Below are 19,786 nucleotides of genomic sequence, written 5' to 3'. Positions count from 1 at the left end.
CATTCTACGACCCCGTAATGTAAGAAGAGCCAGTGTAAAAGGTCCTCCCACCCACAATCAATGCCTACTTGTTTACTGCTCCTTCTTTCTGCACTTGTAATAGAGGTTTGCTATTCTGTGATTTCAGGTATTGAGCCTTCAACTCAAGTGGTAAGCACCTGTTTTGTGCTCCCAGCTCAATCCTCAATGGCATCTCCAGGGAGGGCTAGGAAGGTCCCTTGCCTGAAACTCTGCAGAGCTGTTGTCAGCCAGTGCTGACAATCCTGGCTTAGATGGACTTGGATAGTCTGACTCAGTATAAGGCAGCTTCCTGTTTAATTCAGCCTTTTATTCATAACTAGGATGGCTAGAAAAGGGACACGGGTGGCACTGTGGGTTAAACCACAGAGCCTAGGATTTGCCAATCAGAAGGTCGGCAGTTCGAATCCCCACAATGGGGTGAGCTCCCGTTGCTCGGTCCCTGCTCCTGCCAACCTAGCAGTTCAAAAGCATGTCAAAGTGCAAGTAGATAAATAGGTATCGCTCTAGCGGGAAGGTAAACGGCGTTTCCGTGTGCCGCTCTGGTTCGCCAGAAGCAGCTTAGTCATGCTGGCCACATGACCTGGAAGCTGTCTGCGGACAAATGCCAGCTCCCTCGGCCTATAGAGCGAGATGAGCGAGCAACCCCAGAGTCGGTCACAGCTGGACCGTCAGGGATGACCTTTAGGATGGCTAGAATCTTACTTTGCATTTAATGAGAAGCTTGTTTGTAAAGCTTCTGTCTAGCACGCAGAAGGTCCAGGTTCAACCCCTGACATCTGCAGGACAGTGCTGACAGTGTCACCCAGGACCAGCCAATGTGATGCCCTCTAGATCTTTTTGGACTCCAACTCCTGTCAGCCCCAGCCAGGGCCCTATGTTGGCTTCTCTCTGCCATAGCCAATACTGAGATTGTTGGGCCCCTGATCTTAAGGCTACTCTCACACCATACATTTAATACACTGGGGGTGGCGCTGTGGGTTAAACCACAGAGCCTAGGACTTGCCAATCAGAAGGTTGGTGGTTCAAATCCCCACGACAGGGTGAGCTCCCGTTGCTCGGTCCCTGCTCCTGCCAACCTAGCAGTTCAAAAGCACATCAAAGTGCAAGTAGATAAATAGGTACCGCTCCAGCGGGAAGGTAAACGGCGTTTCCATGTGCTGCTCTGGTTCGCCAGAAGTGGCTTAGTCATGCTGGCCACATGACCCGGAAGCTGTATGCCAGCTCCCTCGGCCAATAAAGCGAGATGAGCGCTGCAACCCCAGAGTCTGCCACGAATGGGCTTAATGGTCAGGGGTCCCTTTACCTTTACTATCCCTTTAAACAGTCATGGCTTCCCCAAAGGAATTCTGGGAGATGTAGTTAAGGGTGTTGAGAATAGCTAGGACAACCCTTATTCCCCAGAGGGACTTAAATTCCCAGAGCAGTCTAACAATCGTTCTTCCCAGGGAACTCTAGGAATTGTAGCTCTGGCTGGAGACTAGATCTTTTAATAACTCCCAGCACCTTAATGAGCTATAGCTCCCAGAAATCCTTGGGGGAAGCCACAATTATGTATGGTGGGACAGTAGCTGCTGGGGCCCAAGCTCTGAATGCAGCAGTAAAATGCTGCCTTAGCATCACCCTGAAGGCTTAACTTTCACAGCCTAGATACTTTTAAAGGTTAAGCCGAACGAGAGGCAATAATAGCCTTGGCCAGCAGAGTGCAAAGAAACCTCATTTAACTCTATAGGATCTGACTTTCACATGTGGTAGAGGGCTGTGCTTATCTGCATTTTTGGGAAATCGTATTGATAAAATGCAGTGATTCTTTGATTGTCAGTTGATTCTCCTTAATGTGGATTGACAGGCCAGCAAACGGGTCTCCTTTTTAACACAGGGCTAAGCAAAGCAGCGCGAACACAAAGTAGAGTTTGGAAAGCTCTGTCTACCTGTAAAGGTATTGCAGTGTATTAAATATTATTAACTGCATTTGCCAGTCACCTCAGGCAAATCTATCTGTAATTCAAATTGTAGGTATTCTTCATAGACACAGCATGGGCCACCTGAATGAAGCTCACAGGCAAGTTTGGGAACCCTTGTTCTCACCAACCATGTTCGTGGCAGCAGTGACGAAGCTCACACTGTGGCCTGCCCCTGCTTGAACACTGATAGCACACTGTAATATAGATATGCATTCCTTGACAGATACTTTTTGTGCAGAGTGCTAGAAACTACCTTTATCCCATTTAATAACAATACAGTGGTACCTCGGGTTAAGAACGTAATTCGTTCTGGAGGTCTGTTCTTAACCTGAAACTGTTCTTAACCTGAGGTACCACTTTAGCTAATGGGGCCTCCCACTGCCGCAGCGCAATTTCTGTTCTCATCCTGAAGTAAAGTTCTTAACCCGAGGTACTATTTCCGGGATAGTAGAATCTGTAACCTGAAGCATCTGTAACCCGAGGTACCACTGTAATAAAATAATAATAACGCTGCAGGTGTTTGTGGAGTCCTAACAACAGTAGCCAGAAAGTCGTTCTTGAAAAGTCCACACGTTAGTCACTGGGGATGTTGGTAGGATATGGCTGTCAATGCCACCATCAGAGGCAGCATTGCCCCTGAATACCAGTTCCTGGGAATCACAAGTGGGGAGAGTGTTGCTGCCAGGGCTCAGGTCCTGCTTAGGGCATCTGGTTGACCACTGTGAGAAGATGATGCTGGACTGGATGGGCTCCTCTTGGCCTGATTCAGCAGGATTCTTCCAGCGGGTGTGCGTGTGTATAACATATAAAAAGAGAGTCTTCCATAAGGTTTCCATGTAGCTTTATTTAGACATTGACAATACCTGGTTAACATTGGTTTGGTTTGGTTATTTTATTTTGATTTTTCTGTGTGTGTCCTCAGCATTGCTAAATTGCGTGCAGGTCTTTTTCCTATGACTTCAGACGCAGACAGGAAGCTAGCAGTATATTTTATTCTTTCTCTTCACTGCCAGAAACATTCAAGGAGGGGAGATTCTCGAATGTGCATACACACGAACATTTGTCTGAAACCAACACCAACCTGGCATCTCAGTAAAAAGCAAAACAACTGTCTGAAATAAATGACGGTACGTTAAGATTTGCAGTACCTGTTTTGCAATAGATCACTAGCTGTTAAATGGTTTACCTTTCCAATAGATAGGAATATTAAACCAGCTTAGATACTTGTATTAGACCCCAAGAATTAAAATTTAAGTATTGTTGGAGATGTTTGAACAGAGGTTGGATGGCTAGCTGTTGGAGATTCTTTAGCTTCTGACTCCTGCATTGCAGGGGGTTGGACTAGATGACCCTTGGGGTCCCTTTCCAACCCTACAACTGTATGATTCTGTGAAAGCCTTGGCCAACCTGGTGAGCTCCAGATGTTGCTGAACTACAACTACAACCAATAGCCTTAACAAAACACCTGGAGGTTGTAATCTTGGCAAAGCCTGTATTAAACAGTAGTGCAAATTTTACTTTTCTTCTATACGTGTTCCTCGCTCCCCAGAGCAAGACTTCTGCAATAAAAATGAGGGTGGAGGGAAGAGTCCACCCTGGGAGGCATTTTATGCTCTTCCTTTTAACACTGAAGAGGGAAGTAGAAAAACGGGGGGGGGGAACGACTCCGCTATGTTTGCAGAGAAGGGGAACCAGGCCTCTTGCCCCATGGAATGACAACTCGGATAAAAGAGGCAAGTATCAATGCTATCTCCATGGGAGCTAGCAAAATAATATAAAAAATTAAAACACAGACCAGCTGCTATAAAAATAGTAAGGAGAGAGGGGAGAAGAAATTGGGTTTTTTATATCTCATGGAAGTTGTTTTTTATATCTCATGGAAGATGTTGGCAGCACCTGAGGGAGGGAGGACCTACATCAGCCTTCCCCAACCTGGGGGCTTCCAGATGTTTGGAGTGCAATTCCCATTAGCTCATGCTAGCTGTGGCTGATGGGAGCTATAGCTCAAAACATCTGGAAGGCACTAGGCAAGGGGGAGGCTGAAGAGTATAGAGGATAGCTGGCTTGTTCCTTTTTATCAAGGATGGAGAACCTGTGACGTTCCAGATGTTCATTGATTACAACTCGGATCATCCCTGATTACTGGTCATTCTGGCGGGGAGGGGAAGTGATGGGAGCTCAGTAAAGTTGTGGGGGAGGGGAACACAGGTTCCCCACTCCTGCTTTTTAGTGTTTTAATGCCCACTGCCCATGCTTTGTGATCAAAAAGGGATGCTTTGAATTGACATGTTTTGAATTCCAGTCTTTTGAGTGAAAAGGAACATTCGAATGCATGCCTGCCCTGCCTTCCCTACGTAGTCAAAAATAGCAGTACTGTGGTTTTGCCAACTGAAAATAATTTTGCAGATTGTCTCCTTAGCTTTCGGGCACGAGATTCCAATAATACATTCTCATATATATATCTCCCCACTTAAGCCATACTTGCCACTCTTAAAACACAACCCCACCCGGAGGCAGATGTAACGCCGGATTCAAGCAGGAAGAGATTTAGATGTGGAAACATCCTACTATCAGGCCACCACATGGCGGCAGCAGGGGGATTTTTAATTGAAGGTTTTAAAAGGAAAGTAAAATTCCACATGTAGTGATCAAGAGGTAAAATGACCGAAGACAGAAACGACCAACAACGTCAGCATGAAACAGAGAAATTAAGAAGTCCTTTCCTATTAGCTCCTCTGAAATCATCCAGACTGATGAGTCAACATTTAATAAATCAGTGTGTGCAAGAAAAAGCTAGTGTCACGATGTGTGGCCAAAGGCCAAACACAGTTCCTATCCTTGATTGTACAACGGTAAAACACCCGGTTCCTGGACAGCCCTCACAGAGATACCATAGCAGCAGGCAGTTTGGACAGGATCAATGGGTCCCACTCATTCACTCCCCCACCCCACCCCATCAGCTTGGATGCCAGCCAGCTCCTCCCGACACTTGCAACAACTCAGTGCAAGAGTTCTAGAGTTCCGTTTCCTGGTCGGTCACAGCGGCTGCATTCAACTTCCTATGCCGTTCAAACCACAAACTCTCGTTTGTAGCCACAGTCCTCACCTTGGACCACCACCACCTCCGTAATTTCGAAGGAAAATAGCAACCTCCTCTCCCACCTCCTCAAGACGGTCCTTGGGCAGGGTGTCCTTGGCTAGTCTGTTTTGGCTCGGGTTTTCTTGGGTAACAGAACATGGGGACAAGGTTGCCTGAGGGGCTCCCCATACCCACGCCCCCTGGCTGTTTTGGCCTGAGGTGTTGGGTTTCCTTCCTCCTCTCCCCACCTCCTCTTCTGTGGAGACTCAGGCTTGCTCCTTGTCAGCCCTCCATAGCCGTTCCTTGACTTCCAGTGGCAAAGTGTTAAGGAGGTCCTCCTCAACCACCAGCCCGCTGCGCTTCAGCAAGGGGCAATCGCCCAGCTCCACCGGCAGGCACTCCAGGCGGTTCCCCCGCAGTTCAATCTGAGACAGCTTCGTCAGCTCACCCACTCGGGAAGGCAGCGACTGCAGGACGTTGTTGCCCAGGTTCAAAGTCCGAAGCTTCCTGCACTGGAAGAGCTCTGCTGGGAGGTTCTCAATCTGGGAGAGGAAAAAGGAGAAAAGTTATTATTATTGTTGTTATCAATTTATATAAAGCATTCCGCCCTGAGATCTTATGCTGAAGGGCGTTATATAAAATCTAATAAACAAACAAACAAAATAAATGCCTAAGTGGCTTCTAAATCCGTTTACAACTACAGTCATACCTCGTGTTAAATAGGCTTCACGTTGAGAGCTTTCAGGTTGCGTTCCGCAGCAACCCAGAAATAACGGAGTGCGTTACTTCCGGGTTTCGCCGCTCGCGCATGTGCAGACAGTCAAAATGATGTCACATGCAAGTGTGGAAGCGGCGAATCGCGGGTTGCGTTCACTTCAGGATGCGAATAGGGATCCAGAATGGATCCCGTTCATATCCAGAGGTACCACTGTACTGTAATTGGGAGAAGGGCTGAGCAATTGACATTTGGAATGTAAAGACTGTGTTTGCAAGACAACCCTGAGAGAAGGGTGGAACAGCATGTATACTACAGCTATTGCTATAGCTGTGGAGGAAGCAGGAGGGAAAGAAGGAAAAGGAAATTGCTATGAATCATGATTAAACCAGTATAAGCCAGCAGAAGAAATATGGACCTAACAACCCCTTTGCCATATATGGAAGATCGTCATATATGGACATAACTGCCCATTGGCTTAGTCTCTGCTTGAATAAGTGTGTAAATACTGCCATTTGAAATATTTGGGCAAAAGGTTCCTGCACTGCAGGGGGTTAGACTAGATGACCCCTTGGGATCCCTTCCAACTCTACAACTGGTTCTATGGGTCGCAACACATAGCAATGCTCTTAATAAAGATGTCCTCTTTGGGGGCCTGGATTATTTTGGCAATCCAAACTGAACCCATGGGATTTTTTTTTTTGCGGTGGGGTTTCCAATGCTTTCCCTGGACTAGCTCACAGGGTTGTTGGGAAGATAAAATGGGAAGAACTATGCTTGCCACCTTGAGATCCCGAGAGAAGGAAATGTGAGATATAAATGTGATGAAAAAGTAAATATCAGGAAGGCGCAAGACACTTTAGAGCCCATAATCTAGTGGCAGACACTTGGTTGGTACAGATGTCTCCTAACACTCTGTTGCTATGCTCTCCATATGTGAGTTGTTTCAGTTTATCCTGGTGTGCTGTAGGGCTTTGAGTAGGTACACCGCAGTGGCAGAATTGCCATGCTTCTGCAGAAGCATTTCCCAAACCAGGGGTTGCAAAGCCTGCACAAGCAGTCATGGGATTTATAAGAAAACCCCGAATAATGGGTGTTTTTAATCCTTAGCTTGTATAATGAATAAACTCGGTACAGCTTTTAGTTTTCTTGGGCATATTGTGATGCTGCATTGTGACTTGCAACTGGACTTCAGAAAGGCTTGAGCCTTATGCTCCAACACTCAGTTACCACTTTCTGGAGGCAGACCTGGCAGTTCGTCAGAAGGTGACCATGCAAGCAGTTGTTGTGAGTGACTAGGACAGCTTCTCTCTGATGGGCAGGCGCTGAATACATAATACCTTTGCCCTATGCATCAATAATGATCTGAGGTTCCATCTCCTGCCAGTCAGTCCCCACAGTGACCTTCCCGTTGGCAAAATGCCAGCTTAGCCATTAGACTGACACTGGCAAAAGTTGACTTTATTGTGATTAAAACTACTATCAATGGCCATAGTTCATTCTATCCAAAAACCGGTATGTTTTTAGGGTAAGCATTTACAGCTTACGAAGCAATATCCTGCAATCGGATGGTTGGCATTCTTATATTCCCATAAACAAAACATACCCGGGTAGCAAGAATGCTGTTGCATGATATACCCATTTTTAGTTTATTGCTGATTTTAATTTATTGAAGGTGTTAACAAATTTTGGTGGGTTGGGTTTTTTTTTAACCAACAATTTTATTGTTTTATCTTTTTTTGTAAACTGCTTTGAGGTTTCTTTACAATCAAGCAATGTATAGGTTTTATTTTTTAAAAAAAATTAAGTGTGAATGACTTTGCCACAACTGCAGAGATTTCACCAGATCCCACATTAAGCAGGGCATTAAGTGAATTTTTGCTCAGATGCTTCGAGTAACCATTATAAAACAGCAATGGAGCAGTTATAATGCATGAAAACGATGACTGCTGAAAACGAAGGTCTGAAATTCACTTGAGATCTGGTTAGCCATGGGGGAGAGGAGGGGGCAGCTGTACTGATCCAGAAAAACTCTGATGTTTAGCCAAGCAAATCTTCCTCTGCAGGCAAATATGCTCTTCGTTCAAACAGTTCTTTAACTCTTGGACCACAGAAATATCTTCTGGGAGATCCTGCCATGACACTGCTGTGGCTAACTAAGATCTGCCCTAGAGAAATCACTCTCTATTAATAAACAGTGTTCCTAAGAAAACAAAACCATACTAGAAAACAGGAAGCATCTTGTTCAGGGTGGAGAAGCAGGGGAACTTGTTAATTTATCCACCGTAGCCATGGCTCTCCAACTTGCATCCTTTGTTGTCATAGAGCTAATGAGATCAACACATTATTTCCAAGAAAACAAAAACCAAGAAGCCAAAACAGGTGATGGGACCCAGCCCTGCTTCTTAGCTTCTTATAAGCTAGCTACTGAGGATGAGGGATGTTTCCAGACTGTCAGTAGTTCACGGGAGGGAATCAACGGCATACATTGAAACATTGGTTTTTGTGCTATTAAGGAGAAGGAAGGAGCTCAATGGTAGACCATTTGCTTTGCATGTAGAAGGTCCTAGTTATGAAGTTATGAGGACTTTTTAGGGAAAAGGCACTTGTAGTAGAGCACTTGCTTTTCAGGCAAAAGCTCCTAGGTCCAGTCCCTGGCAGCATCCCCAGGTAGGCTTGGGGAAAATACCACTTTAAATGTATAGTGCAGATGAGGCCTTAGTGAGGAGACAGCTTAAAGAGAGGTGGGCAAGCAAACTGCTTCTAGACTTCCTTCTACACTAGTACAACAGACTAAGAACATAAGAAGAGCCAGGTGGATCAGGCCAATGGTCCATCTCGTCCAACATCCTGTTCTCATAGTGGCCAACCATATTTCTCTTCAAGGCAACCTTCAGAGCCAAGGTTTGGGAGGCAAGGAAGGGAGAGAAATCAATGCTTGATTAAGCATGCAGCCAGCCATGTTGACCCATTTGGTGAGGATGGGGCTCAACATAACTGTAATACCAATGCCTTTGTTCAAACCTCTTATATGCAGAAACAAAACAGAACAGAACAAAAAACCCACCAGCAAGCTGGCTTTGCCTTCAGAGAGTGGATGCTTAAAAAATTAGAAAAAAAGAGCAGCTTGGGGAGGAAGAGAAAGAAAAAAGGTTGCAGATGCTAACAGTCCTGCCTGCATGATGGAAGTCTTAATTTAGTGATTCAGGAAGCTCTTTGCAGACTAAATAAGTGAGTTTATGCCAAGTGCAGAAAGCTCTCAGGTTGCACCAAAAGTATACTGGAATGAAAGGAGTAATTGATGCTCTCCAACTCTGAAAATAGAACGAAAGGAAAAAGCCCAGCAGTTATTGGGATCCGTCTCGGAACGCCTAGATCCCTTGCAAGGCAAAGATGCAAAAGAAAAAATGCGGCAGACCTTTACACATTACTGAAACTGGAAACTGTTTGCCACCAAATGGTATGTGCAGCATTAAGGGAAGCCAAATTGCTAAGTGTTACCAAGTGGTGGAAAGGTTGGGTTGGTTCTCTGTCCCTTAAGAGATGCAGTGAGAGATCCTTGGAGCAGAGAATCTGTCTTCTTGTGCTGTAGCTCAGTGGCAGAACACCTGTTTTGCACGTAGAATGGTCCCAGGTTCAATCCCCAAAGGCATGTCTAGGTAAGGCTGGGAAGGTTCCCTGCCTGAAACCCTGAAGAGCTGCTACCGATCACTATTGCCAATACTGAGCTAGATGGACCAAGGATGCGACTCAGGAAACTTCTGGCATTCCTATTTAATTCAGCCCTTTATATTCAGAACTACGAGCACTAGAATCTTACTTATTTTTTTAGGGAAAGGGTCATGCTTAATATTTAGGGGTAGGGTTGTAACTCAGTAGTAGAGCATCTGCTTTGCATGCAGAAGTCTCAGGTTCAATGCCCCGAAGCATCTCTAGGTAGGGCTGGTGAAAACAACACCACCCTTTTCTGAAAAGCTTAGAGAGCTTCTACATGACAGTATAGACAATACGGTGGTAGTAGTAGTAGTAGTAGTAGTAGTAGTAGTAGTAATACCGTGCCCATCTGGCTGGGTTTCCCAGCCACTCTGGGCTGCTTACAATACATCTAAAAACATAGTAAAACATCAAACATATAAAACTTCCTGATACAGGGCTTCCTAAAAGTTGTGTAATCTCCTTGACATCTGATGGGAGGGCGCCACTGCTGATAAGGCCCTCAGTGTCCAGTTTGAGCAGTGAGAGTGGGGGCAGTCCTTCAGGTATGCTGGGCCAAGGCCAAAGCACCAACACTTTGAATTGCACTCAGAAACATACTGGAAGCCACATTCTGGAATTGGTATAGTTTCTGGGTCACCTTCAAAGGTAGCCCCACGTAGAGTCCATTGCAGTAGTCCAAGTGGGAGATAACCAGGGCATGCACCACTCTGGCGAGACAGTTTGCGGGCAGGTAGGGCCTCAGTGGGCGTACCAGATGGAGCTGTGCCTCTATGGACAGCTGTGACAAAATGACTCCCGCACCTGGTCCTTCAGGGGCACAGTTACTCCATTCAGGACCAAGGAGTCCCCCACGGCCGGCCAGCCCATGTCAGCCCATGCCAGCCCAAAACGGTACATCTGCCTTGTCATGATTCAACCCCAATCTGTTAAACGCCATCCATCCTCCAATCGTTAGCTGAACCAGTGGTCTAAGTCTAAGTAACATCCTGTGTGCCTTTTGGGAAAAAGAAGCACAGTAGCCTAGCAGCAGAGCTGCTCTGATAAATCATACACTATTTAGGGTAAGCCGGGGCCCAGTAGGTTCATCAAAGCACAGCATTTGGCTTCTGCAGTGATAGGCAAATACTGTGAAAACAATGGCTGAGTGCTGGGCAAATACTGATAATAAAGGCTCAGTGCTAGGCAAATACTCCAAGAATGAATGGTCATGTTGCACCCCCCTGTAAGTAGCATTTCTCCGCTTTGTATTTTAAGCTCCACAAGCAAGTCCACACCCAAAGGGTACACAGTGCCTGTGTGCGGAACAGTCAATCAAAAGAACAAAAAACAGGTCTTTGCTACTGCAACAATTACGGAAGAAATCAAACCGTCAAGAGCCGATTCAGTCAGGAAAGTTTCATGTTGACGTGGTTGGGGTGATGGTGCAGAAGATGACAGAGGAGACAGGACCAAAAAATGTGCCCTGTCCATTGATGTTGATGTAGAAATTTGATTAGACATTAGAGACAGATTTTGCTTTTGTTTCAATGTTAATTGCATTTAACTTTTAGACAGAATGCGTCAAATGAATAATTCCTGTGTGCCTGCATTTTGCAACCCTCATGCTTTCCTTTCCAAGATATAAACATGTAATCTTTTCTGATCCTAAAAGTGGCACAAATGGCCAGCCAGGATGTTTTCTTAATGTTAACACTAGGGTGTAAAATCAGCATCTCCTTGAAGCTCCTGGAGAGGTCTGGAGAGTGGCACCACAAGAATGGGCCTTTTCTGTAGTTGCTCTCCTCCCCAGGGAGGTTCGCTGGCGCCTTCATTTAAGCACCAGACAAAAAGGGTTCTTTAACCTCTTTTGCTGATTGTCATTAGATGCCCATTCAAATGTGCTGTGGAAGGGGGAGCTTATTGGTTTGTTTCTGTTCTTATTTTTATTATGTGTTTTGTGTTTTTTATACTGTAATTTTATGTTGTGAACCGCCCTGAGATCTACAGGTATAGGGTGGTATTGTGATAGGAATTTTGAGGTCTTAGATACATGTTAAATGTTCTTAAGTGTACCAACCAAGCACATACATAGATCAGCACAGGAAGACAAACCTGGAACCATTTTGATTCCCAAACTGTCCCAAACTGACCAAATGTTTTCTCTGCAAGGTCAAAGGAAAATGGAAAAGCCTCCCCATTGTCTTTTCCTTCACAAATCCTGTCTTAAGAGTATGTCTGTGTTTGAATAGGGTGTGAGCCTGTGACATGGCCCAGGAACTAAGTATTTATCTTTACAAAAGACTGGCCAGGCTACCCAGGCAATCCAATCAAGCCAGACAGGAGATAAACAACGACAGGAGAAAAACATTCAAATTTCTGTTTAGACCGCCTTTTCTGTGATGTAGGTATGATGTATCTGAGGGGTGGTCTTAGGTTACACCCCTACTGTGATGTATGTATGATGTTTCTGGGGTTGGTCTTGATCTACAGGATGGGAATTTCAAAAGTGAGGGGAGCACCCTGTTGCAACAGATCAATAAAGATCAAGCTTACTAGCTGCTTTGCTTCTCAATATTCTCTGGTTGGCCTCTGTTATTCTCTCCTACCAATAGGGAACCTATGTAAGGACTCTATATGGGCTCTTGGATACCCCATAAGGGAAAAGGGCAATTTTTGTTTATAACGGTATACAAATTTAATAAAGCAGGGAAGTAAACAAACAAGTAAAATGATATCAGTATGGAGCAATGCATGTTTCCGTCCCATAATAACCTGTAACCTTTCTTGATGTATGTAGAATTAGATGTTTTGAAGTTTTTTGACCCTTGGTGCGGTGTGTTTGAAATCCCTATATAAGTTCAAGGCAGTCCTCCCTAATTGGCAGCTTGTTCAGAACAACCATCAGAAGAATGCGCCCTAGCCCAATCCATGCATGCAGTGCTCCTTTGGTCTAGTCAATCTTAACTAGAATATAACATTGCAGCAATGACTCTGCCATAACCCACCTGTTGTAGCCTAGCTTAGAGAAGCAAACTTACACCATGTAGCTAACACAGCTCTGCCCTTAAGCCAGGAGGCTGCCGCTGCCGCAGCCACTGCCACTGCCACCGCCCTACATCATCTGCCACCTGAGGTAATCGCCTCACCTTGCCTAATGGTAGGGCCTGCCCTGTACAAAAGATATTGGGAGACCACTCCCAGCCCAAATATCTTCTGTGCCCCCCGCACCACATTCAATCCCCTTCTCTTACCCTGTTGGCTGTGACAGCCAGGTTCTGCAGATTTTGCAACAGCCTGATGTCTGCTGGTATCGAAGTCAAGAGGTTGTGGCTGAGATCTAAATACCGAAGCTTCCGGCAGTAGAAGAGCTGGGTGGGGATCTTCTCAATCTTGTTGCGGTTCAAGTAAAGGCGCTCCAGGTTGGTGAGGTTGCCAATCTGCATGGGGATGTAGGCAATGTGGTTGTACCACAGCTTAAGGCAAGTGAGGCGGTGCAAGTGCTGGAAGCTAATGATTTCCTCAACGGTTTTGAGGTTGTTGTCCTTGAGGTCGATCTCCTGGAGGTTCTGGAGGCTGAAGATGGAGTGGGGGATGCGCTCCAAGTCGCAGCGGATCAGCTCCAGCTCTGTTAGGTTAACCATCTTCTTGAGGCTATTGAGGACGATGAGCTTGGTGCCCTCATTGTTGATGGAGAGCTTCTGGAGGTGCACCCCGACATCGGTCACAACCTGGGGAAGCTTTGTCAGGTTGCTCTTCAGCCTCAGGACCTTGAGCCTCTTCAACTCCCTCAAGCCATCAATTACAATGTACCGGTTGTTCTCAGCACTTAAGTTCCCAGTCAGGTGGAGTTCTTCAAGAGTCTTCAAGCTGTAAATCCAAAGAGGGATCTCTTTGATGTCCGTGAACTTGATGTGCAAGGACTTCAAGTTCTCCCTCAAGAAGGCGAGGGCCGGGGCCTCTATCTTGGCCGCTGTATGGTACAGCCACAGTTCCTTGAGGCTGGTGAGCTGAGCGATGCTTGGTGGGATGGTGACATCAGGGATGAGCTCTAGCTTCAGGACCTCCAGTTCAAGGAGGTCAAAGACGGTGTCTGGGATGCCACTGAGCATGAAGAGGTGCAACTCCAGCTTCTCCTGAGAGTTTTTGGTGATCCTCTGGCGCAGCTTCTCCAAGGTCCATTCATTGTTGAGGTTCAGTTGCCGGAGTTTGTTTTCACTCACTTCGGAGAGGAAGACAGCAAAGCGTTTGGAGTAGAGGGGGTCATACTGGTCGATGAGGTGTAGCATGAAGGCAAAGTCATTTTTTACATCAGGGATGTCACTGTAGCTGCTCTCCTCCCGGATGGACTCAAAGGAGTACTTCTTGAGGGACCGCCTGAGCATCCACCAGAGGGTGTACATGCAGATCAAGCCATAGAAGATCACCAAGCTGATGTAGAAAGACGCCAGGATTTTGAAGAGGGTGGCAAGAGGATGAGCACAACGGTACATACGGTAGCCTGTCAAGCTCTCAATGTCCACCTTACAGTCCACATCAAAGGCGATGTTGCTGACATAGTAGACGGTGTAGCAAATTATGAGGATGAACTTGATCACCTTGATGATGGTTTGCCTCATGTAGAGGCGGTAGACAATGTCTCCTTCCTCCACATGTGTCCGGAACTTCTTGACCTTCTCAAAGAGTGCCTTGGCTTGCTCGCCTTCCTTCTTGTCCAAGACGCCGTTCTCTGTCCGGTCCACAATTCCTTGCTCAATCCGAGATTTTGTCCGCTGTAGCATCGGGGCCGTGGCTTCCACATCCTCACTAACTGTGGAAGACTTCTTGTCCATGGAGCCATTCATCTTCCCGAAGGTGGGCTTGGGGTCACTCTCCTCCACCACTGTCTCAGAGAGGGCCCTTGTGGTCCATGGGGAGTCAAAACACTTGAGTAGGATGGAAACAAAATGCTCCAGCTTAGAGCTGGTCCGTGGGAACTTGAACCAGAAGTTACTGCAAGCCAAGAAGATCAGTGTATGCATTAGCACCAAGTAAGGGAAATACTTGGCAAACCAATGAAGGCAGTTTTCATAGCACACAGCATCCACGTAATTGTACTGGTGCCTGTCAAGTTCATATTTGATCCCCGTCGGGCCTGGCTCCATGGCTGCCACTAAAGAGGAGTTTAAATAACTTGTGTCCAGGCTTGCAGTCGGCCAGTCCCTGGAGGAATCGTTGCAAGCGTCTTTGGTGACCCATTTGCAAGGCAAGCAAATCATTTTGTCCTGGGTGACTTGCAGCGTCCCACCAAATACCGCAATCATCAGCATCACAATGGAGATATAGTCTGTAAAAACGTCCCACCACGGCTTTAGGATGCGGTACGCCGGCTGGGTATCGGCAAAGTAGCGCAATTCTGTGACCGGAATCATGGTTCACCTGGAAAGGGGGAAGGAGGACACAAAAACACAGAGGCAGGGTGTTACCAACAAAGACCAGCACATTTCCAAACTGACTACGAGGTGGTAAGGGTTACATTACAACAAAAGGATAGGGTTGAAATCATCATACATTTAGTTCCAACAAAGATACATGCAGTCGATGGAACTGCACAAAAGGAGACGGAGAGGCAGATTTTTCAGTCCAAGGGCAGCATTCCCTTTATATCAAATTTTGGGGGGGCACATGCCAGAGGTGGGGGGGGGTAGAGGCAAAAGTGGCTAGAGTAACTAGCACTTTAAATATATAATATAGAGGGGGCCCTCACTGTAAGGTTCTAGGGCGGGTTACAACATATTATTATTATTATTATTATTATTATTATTATTATTCATTTTTCTTTTTCATTCATTACATACATGTTAAATTCTTAACATTTACTATATAATCCTCCCTCCCCTCCAAGGCTTCCCCCAACTTCCGCTTCTGGTTTGTTTCTATTTTCACCCACTTTGTTATCTCTTAACAGAAAGTTATTAATAACATAACATCAAGCCTAAAGACATAAAAGTAACAGTAAATTCACTATCTTCTAAACATTTTCTAATGCTAATAATGTGAATGTTTATTTAAATCCTGCATCAAGTCTATTGACTTTCTTTGTTTCTGCAAATATAATATGAATGGTTCCAAATCTTTTTCGAAGTCTCTGTTGTCTTTTTCTCTTAGTCTATCTGTCATTTTTGCCAGTTCCACATAGTTCATCAACTTCTCTTGCCACTGTTCTTTAGTTAGTATTTCTCCAGTCTTCCAATTTTGTGCAATCAACATTCTTGCTGCTGTAGTAGCATACATAAATAAAGTACTCATTTCCTTTGGTATGTCTTGACCTAAAATACCTAACAGAAAGGCTTCTGGGTTTTTTTACAAAAGTTATTTTCAACATTTTCTTCAATTCATTATATATCATTTCCCAGTAGGGTTTTACCCTTTTACAATCCCACAACATATGATAAAACGTACCTTCTGTTTCACATCTCCAACACTCTTTCTTTTCATTTTTATACATTTTTGCCAATTTAACTGGTGATAAATACCATCTGTACATCATTTTCATATAGTTCTCTCTCAGTAATATGCAATCTGTAAATTTCAAATTCACTTTCCACAATTTTATCCAGTCCTGAAATTGTATATTATGTCCTACATCTTGCGCCCATTTAATCATTATTGATTTTACTTCTTCATCTTTGGTCTCCCACTCCAAAAGAATATTATATGCGTTTTTAAATAATTTTGTATTTTCTTCTATCACTTCCTTTTGGAAGTTGGAAACGGAATATGAGAAGCCTTTTTTGTTATCCTCCTTAAAAATATCCTGTAATTGTCTATGAGGGTTACAACATTAAACCATAGTATCAAAAACAATTTAAAACAACTTGCAATCATAAAAACAAGGTGGATCCTAAAAACAGACACAACAGGTATCAAAGGCCAGGGTACAGAGGAAGTTGTATAAAGGAGGTCCCAGGCACACCTCTGGGGGGAGGGAGTTTCATAGCTTAGGTGCCACCGCAGAAAGTTCCCTCTGCCAAGGTGGCACCCACAGAGCCTCTGCGGGTGGAGGAACTACCAAGAAGGCCCTCTTTGCCAATTTCATCACCCAGAAGGTCTTGCAGGGAAGGAGGCAGTCTTTCAGATATTTGGGGCTGGAATTAACTTTGGCACATTCATTCTGATGGGTCTACTGCAAGTGTAATCTTGTGGGATTCAACCCAAAGAATCAGAGGTTGTGGTTTTGGTTTTTTTATGTCCTCCTCCAAGAAGCAGGAAAACCGGTTGTTCCCAATGCAGAGAAATGTTGCGGAATACATTAACCAGCCAATTTTGTTCCAAGCATAGAGTCACTGAGATATGATAACCTGCCTCGTAACTTTATGCAAAACTTTACCTGGTATCTGCAAAACCACACTGAAAAGCAGAAGCAGAAGACAGAGTGCAGTGCACATGTATAAATCACAAAGTTTTGTGGTGGGGGCTTTGTGTGTGTGGATGCAAATGCGTGCAAAGGAATAGGCACTAAGGATAAAGTCACTTGGGTCTCTGTGCAAGAAGCACTGTTCGTTTTCTTTCTAATTTCCTTGAGCTCAGCAAGAGGAAGGAAACGCAAAGGAGATGGAAATCAAAAGATTATTTCCTGGCTGTGGCCACTCCCACCTGGCAGTAGGCTCCTCTGCTGGGACTCAAGAGACACCAGCCTTCCTGGGGCCCACAGCCACATCTGGATAAACTGGTGTGGGCATCGCACAGAGACACTGCAACCAAGCAAATGTCAAGACTCTCTGTTCCTGCATTGCAGGACGTTGGCCTAGATGACCCCTGGGGTTCCTTCCAACTCTTCAATTTTGTGATTCTATCCTATTGTCTACAATATAATGCTTTATTTAAAAATTAATATCTTTGGAGATATTTGCAACCCCCTCTTCAGTCAAAAAGGCTCCTGGACAGGTTTGCATACAATTGATTGAAACAAAACTGTCCCTCTTCACAAGATTATAGTCAGCCGGGGGGGGGGGGGGCGGCAGGGATCATCCCTAAGATAATTGGATGGTGCCTTGTACGCATCTTTACAGCAAATCCTGCAGTCAGGCTAGTGCCAAACACATTGTTCTGCTTTCCTTTGGGCCAAATCAGTGAAGCCAAGTGTCTTGTCTTTTGAGCAGCCCAGGACCTCCATACACACAGCCCAGGCTTGCACACAGGAGAGGCCACTTCAGTGCTGCTAATGCAGCAGTTCAACTTCACCTTCAAAGGTGCACTCCATTGTCCCTTGAGACAGAAGGATGCCAACAAGTACTCCTGCTACGGACACCCATTAAAATTTATGGGCATGGCAAACTTAGGCCCAATGATTTCAATGGGCCCACTCAGAGCAGGACTATGGTTGGATATAAGCATAACTTTTTGTATACCACTTATGTATTTATATATTAAAGTATTTTGGAAATGCTTTTAATGAAAATGAATAAATAACCCACTCAATGGGTCTCTCTCTCTCTCTCTCTCTCTCTCTCTCTCTCTCTCTCTCTCTCTTCCTAAGTAGATATGATGGTCCCATAAATTTACTGAAGCAATAAATCCCATATCCTGATCAAACATCCCCTATATACTACTGAAAAATGGTTGGGTTGTTTGTTTGTTCTGATGTTTGCTCTATGAACTCAATAGCTCTTCCTTAGTCTTTCAGAAATTCTCACTTGACCCTTACCCACATTCTGTTTGATGTCAGCTCGGCTTAACAACCAACCCACTTGAGACACTCAACAAATATCCCTTTGTAGCACAACTTGCTCACATTCACACACAATACTTCAAGGTCTGATCCACCAACGGAACCAATTAATTGAGCTTTGAGAAGCAATGCCAGTTTTTCTAACAAAAACAAAATCTGCACAAGGTAATTTACGTCATTTTTTTTTTCTCATGCCCCAGAGGAGCAGAGAGGCTATGGCCCTCCAGATGTTGTTGGATGACAATTCCCATCATCCTTGACCTTTAGCCATGCTGATGGGGGCTGATGGGAGTTGAACATCTGGAGGGCCACAGATTTCCCTATTCTGGTCCTAAAGAGTGATCTAATTTAGCATGTTTATTTGACTTGTTTTTGATAAACAAAGCTAAAAAAAATCACTCTTGTTGATTTTTCTCTCCACCCCCCCCCATATATAAGTATGCGATCTGAAATGTTTTGAGAGGAAATACCGTAGTATACAGCACATATTTAAACTGTAGAAGTCGCTCCCACAGTAATGGCCACCAAACTGGATGGCTTTAAAAGAAGATTAGACAAATTCATGATGATGGAGGAGGAGGAGGAGGCTACCAACAGTGGCTAGTAGTGCTTGCCTCCATGGTCAGTAATGCTTCTCAACACTAGTTGCTGGAAACCATAGGAAGGAAGAGTGCTTGTGCTCAGGTCCTGCTTTCTGGTTTCGCATTGGGGCATCTAGCTGGCCACTGTGAGAACAGAATGTTGGACTAGATGGAGCTCTGGTCCAATCCAGCACATCTCTCCATATGGAAGTCTTCTGTGACAGCAGAACCTCCATGCCCTGGGGCAGCGTATCTATGAATACTAGATGATGGGAAACACAACTTGGGGTTTGCTGCTGGGACATCTGGTTGGCTACCGTGAGAACAGGATGCTAAGCTAGATGGGCCCCCTTTGGCCTGATCCAGGAGGACCCTTCTCAGGTTCTTAAGTAAACAATGCTTAATGTTACACGATGAATATTGTTTTTATTGGAACACTTGTAAAAATTAGAAGATATTACTTAAATGATGCAAAGGTGTTAAGAAAAGAAGATGTAATACAGAGTTTTAGCAGACTAATAAATTTTAATTTTCTCAAGAATTGCACATTGTGTGCTGAGTCATATACTTGCCAGGAATAATCAACCGGGGGGGGGGGGGGGGGAATACAGTTTTGATACTGCCAAGCCGGTCTTACATCGTATCTGCAATTGGCCTCCATCCACTGTTATTGATGAGCTTATGAAACGGGGTGGGGGTGGGGGGTGGGGTGTCCAATGCAAAAATGAAACAGTGGAAATTTTTCAAGCTGGAAAACTTTCCAAACCACATCCCAGGCTCTGAATGACAAGAGCTAGAACTATTAATTCTCTAATCATAAAAAGAGCCAATTTTCTGACAGTTCTCCATCAAGCTTTTGCCTTCTGGATTTTTTTATATGTTTTATAATATATTCCTTAACCACCCCTTCACCAAAAGATTCCAGGTTCATCGCACAAAAGTGTCAGTAAAAACCAATTCACCTTTTGCAAAGAGTTATTGCATTACACCCAACCCTTCTACTCCAATCAGCTCACATCAACAAGA

General features: G+C 44.8%; 1 protein-coding gene across 3 annotated transcripts in view; it reads right to left on the bottom strand.

Moving 5' to 3' along the window:
• Positions 1-2,806: 2,806 nt before the first annotated feature.
• The window catches only part of LRRC8A (leucine rich repeat containing 8 VRAC subunit A), a 38,030-nt gene continuing 21,050 nt past the window's right edge, over positions 2,807-19,786 (bottom strand). For 2 of the 3 annotated variants that reach the window (XM_079961274.1, XM_079961275.1), the window contains 2 exons: positions 12,724-14,887; positions 2,807-5,603 (listed from right to left, as the gene is read on the bottom strand). In XM_079961274.1, coding sequence (XP_079817400.1) covers positions 5,328-5,603; positions 12,724-14,880 — 2,433 coding nt within the window. In that variant the 5' untranslated portion in view covers positions 14,881-14,887 and the 3' untranslated portion in view covers positions 2,807-5,327. The remainder of the gene's footprint in view (positions 5,604-12,723; positions 14,888-19,786) is intronic. The other variant, XR_013834677.1, reaches the window with a different exon arrangement.

This window comes from Podarcis cretensis (assembly GCF_951804945.1).
Source record: "Podarcis cretensis genome assembly, chromosome: Z".
Classification (NCBI taxonomy): domain Eukaryota; kingdom Metazoa; phylum Chordata; class Lepidosauria; order Squamata; family Lacertidae; genus Podarcis; species Podarcis cretensis.
The sequence above is the reverse complement of the archived record's forward strand: the minus strand, read 5'-3'. Positions and strand labels throughout refer to the sequence as shown.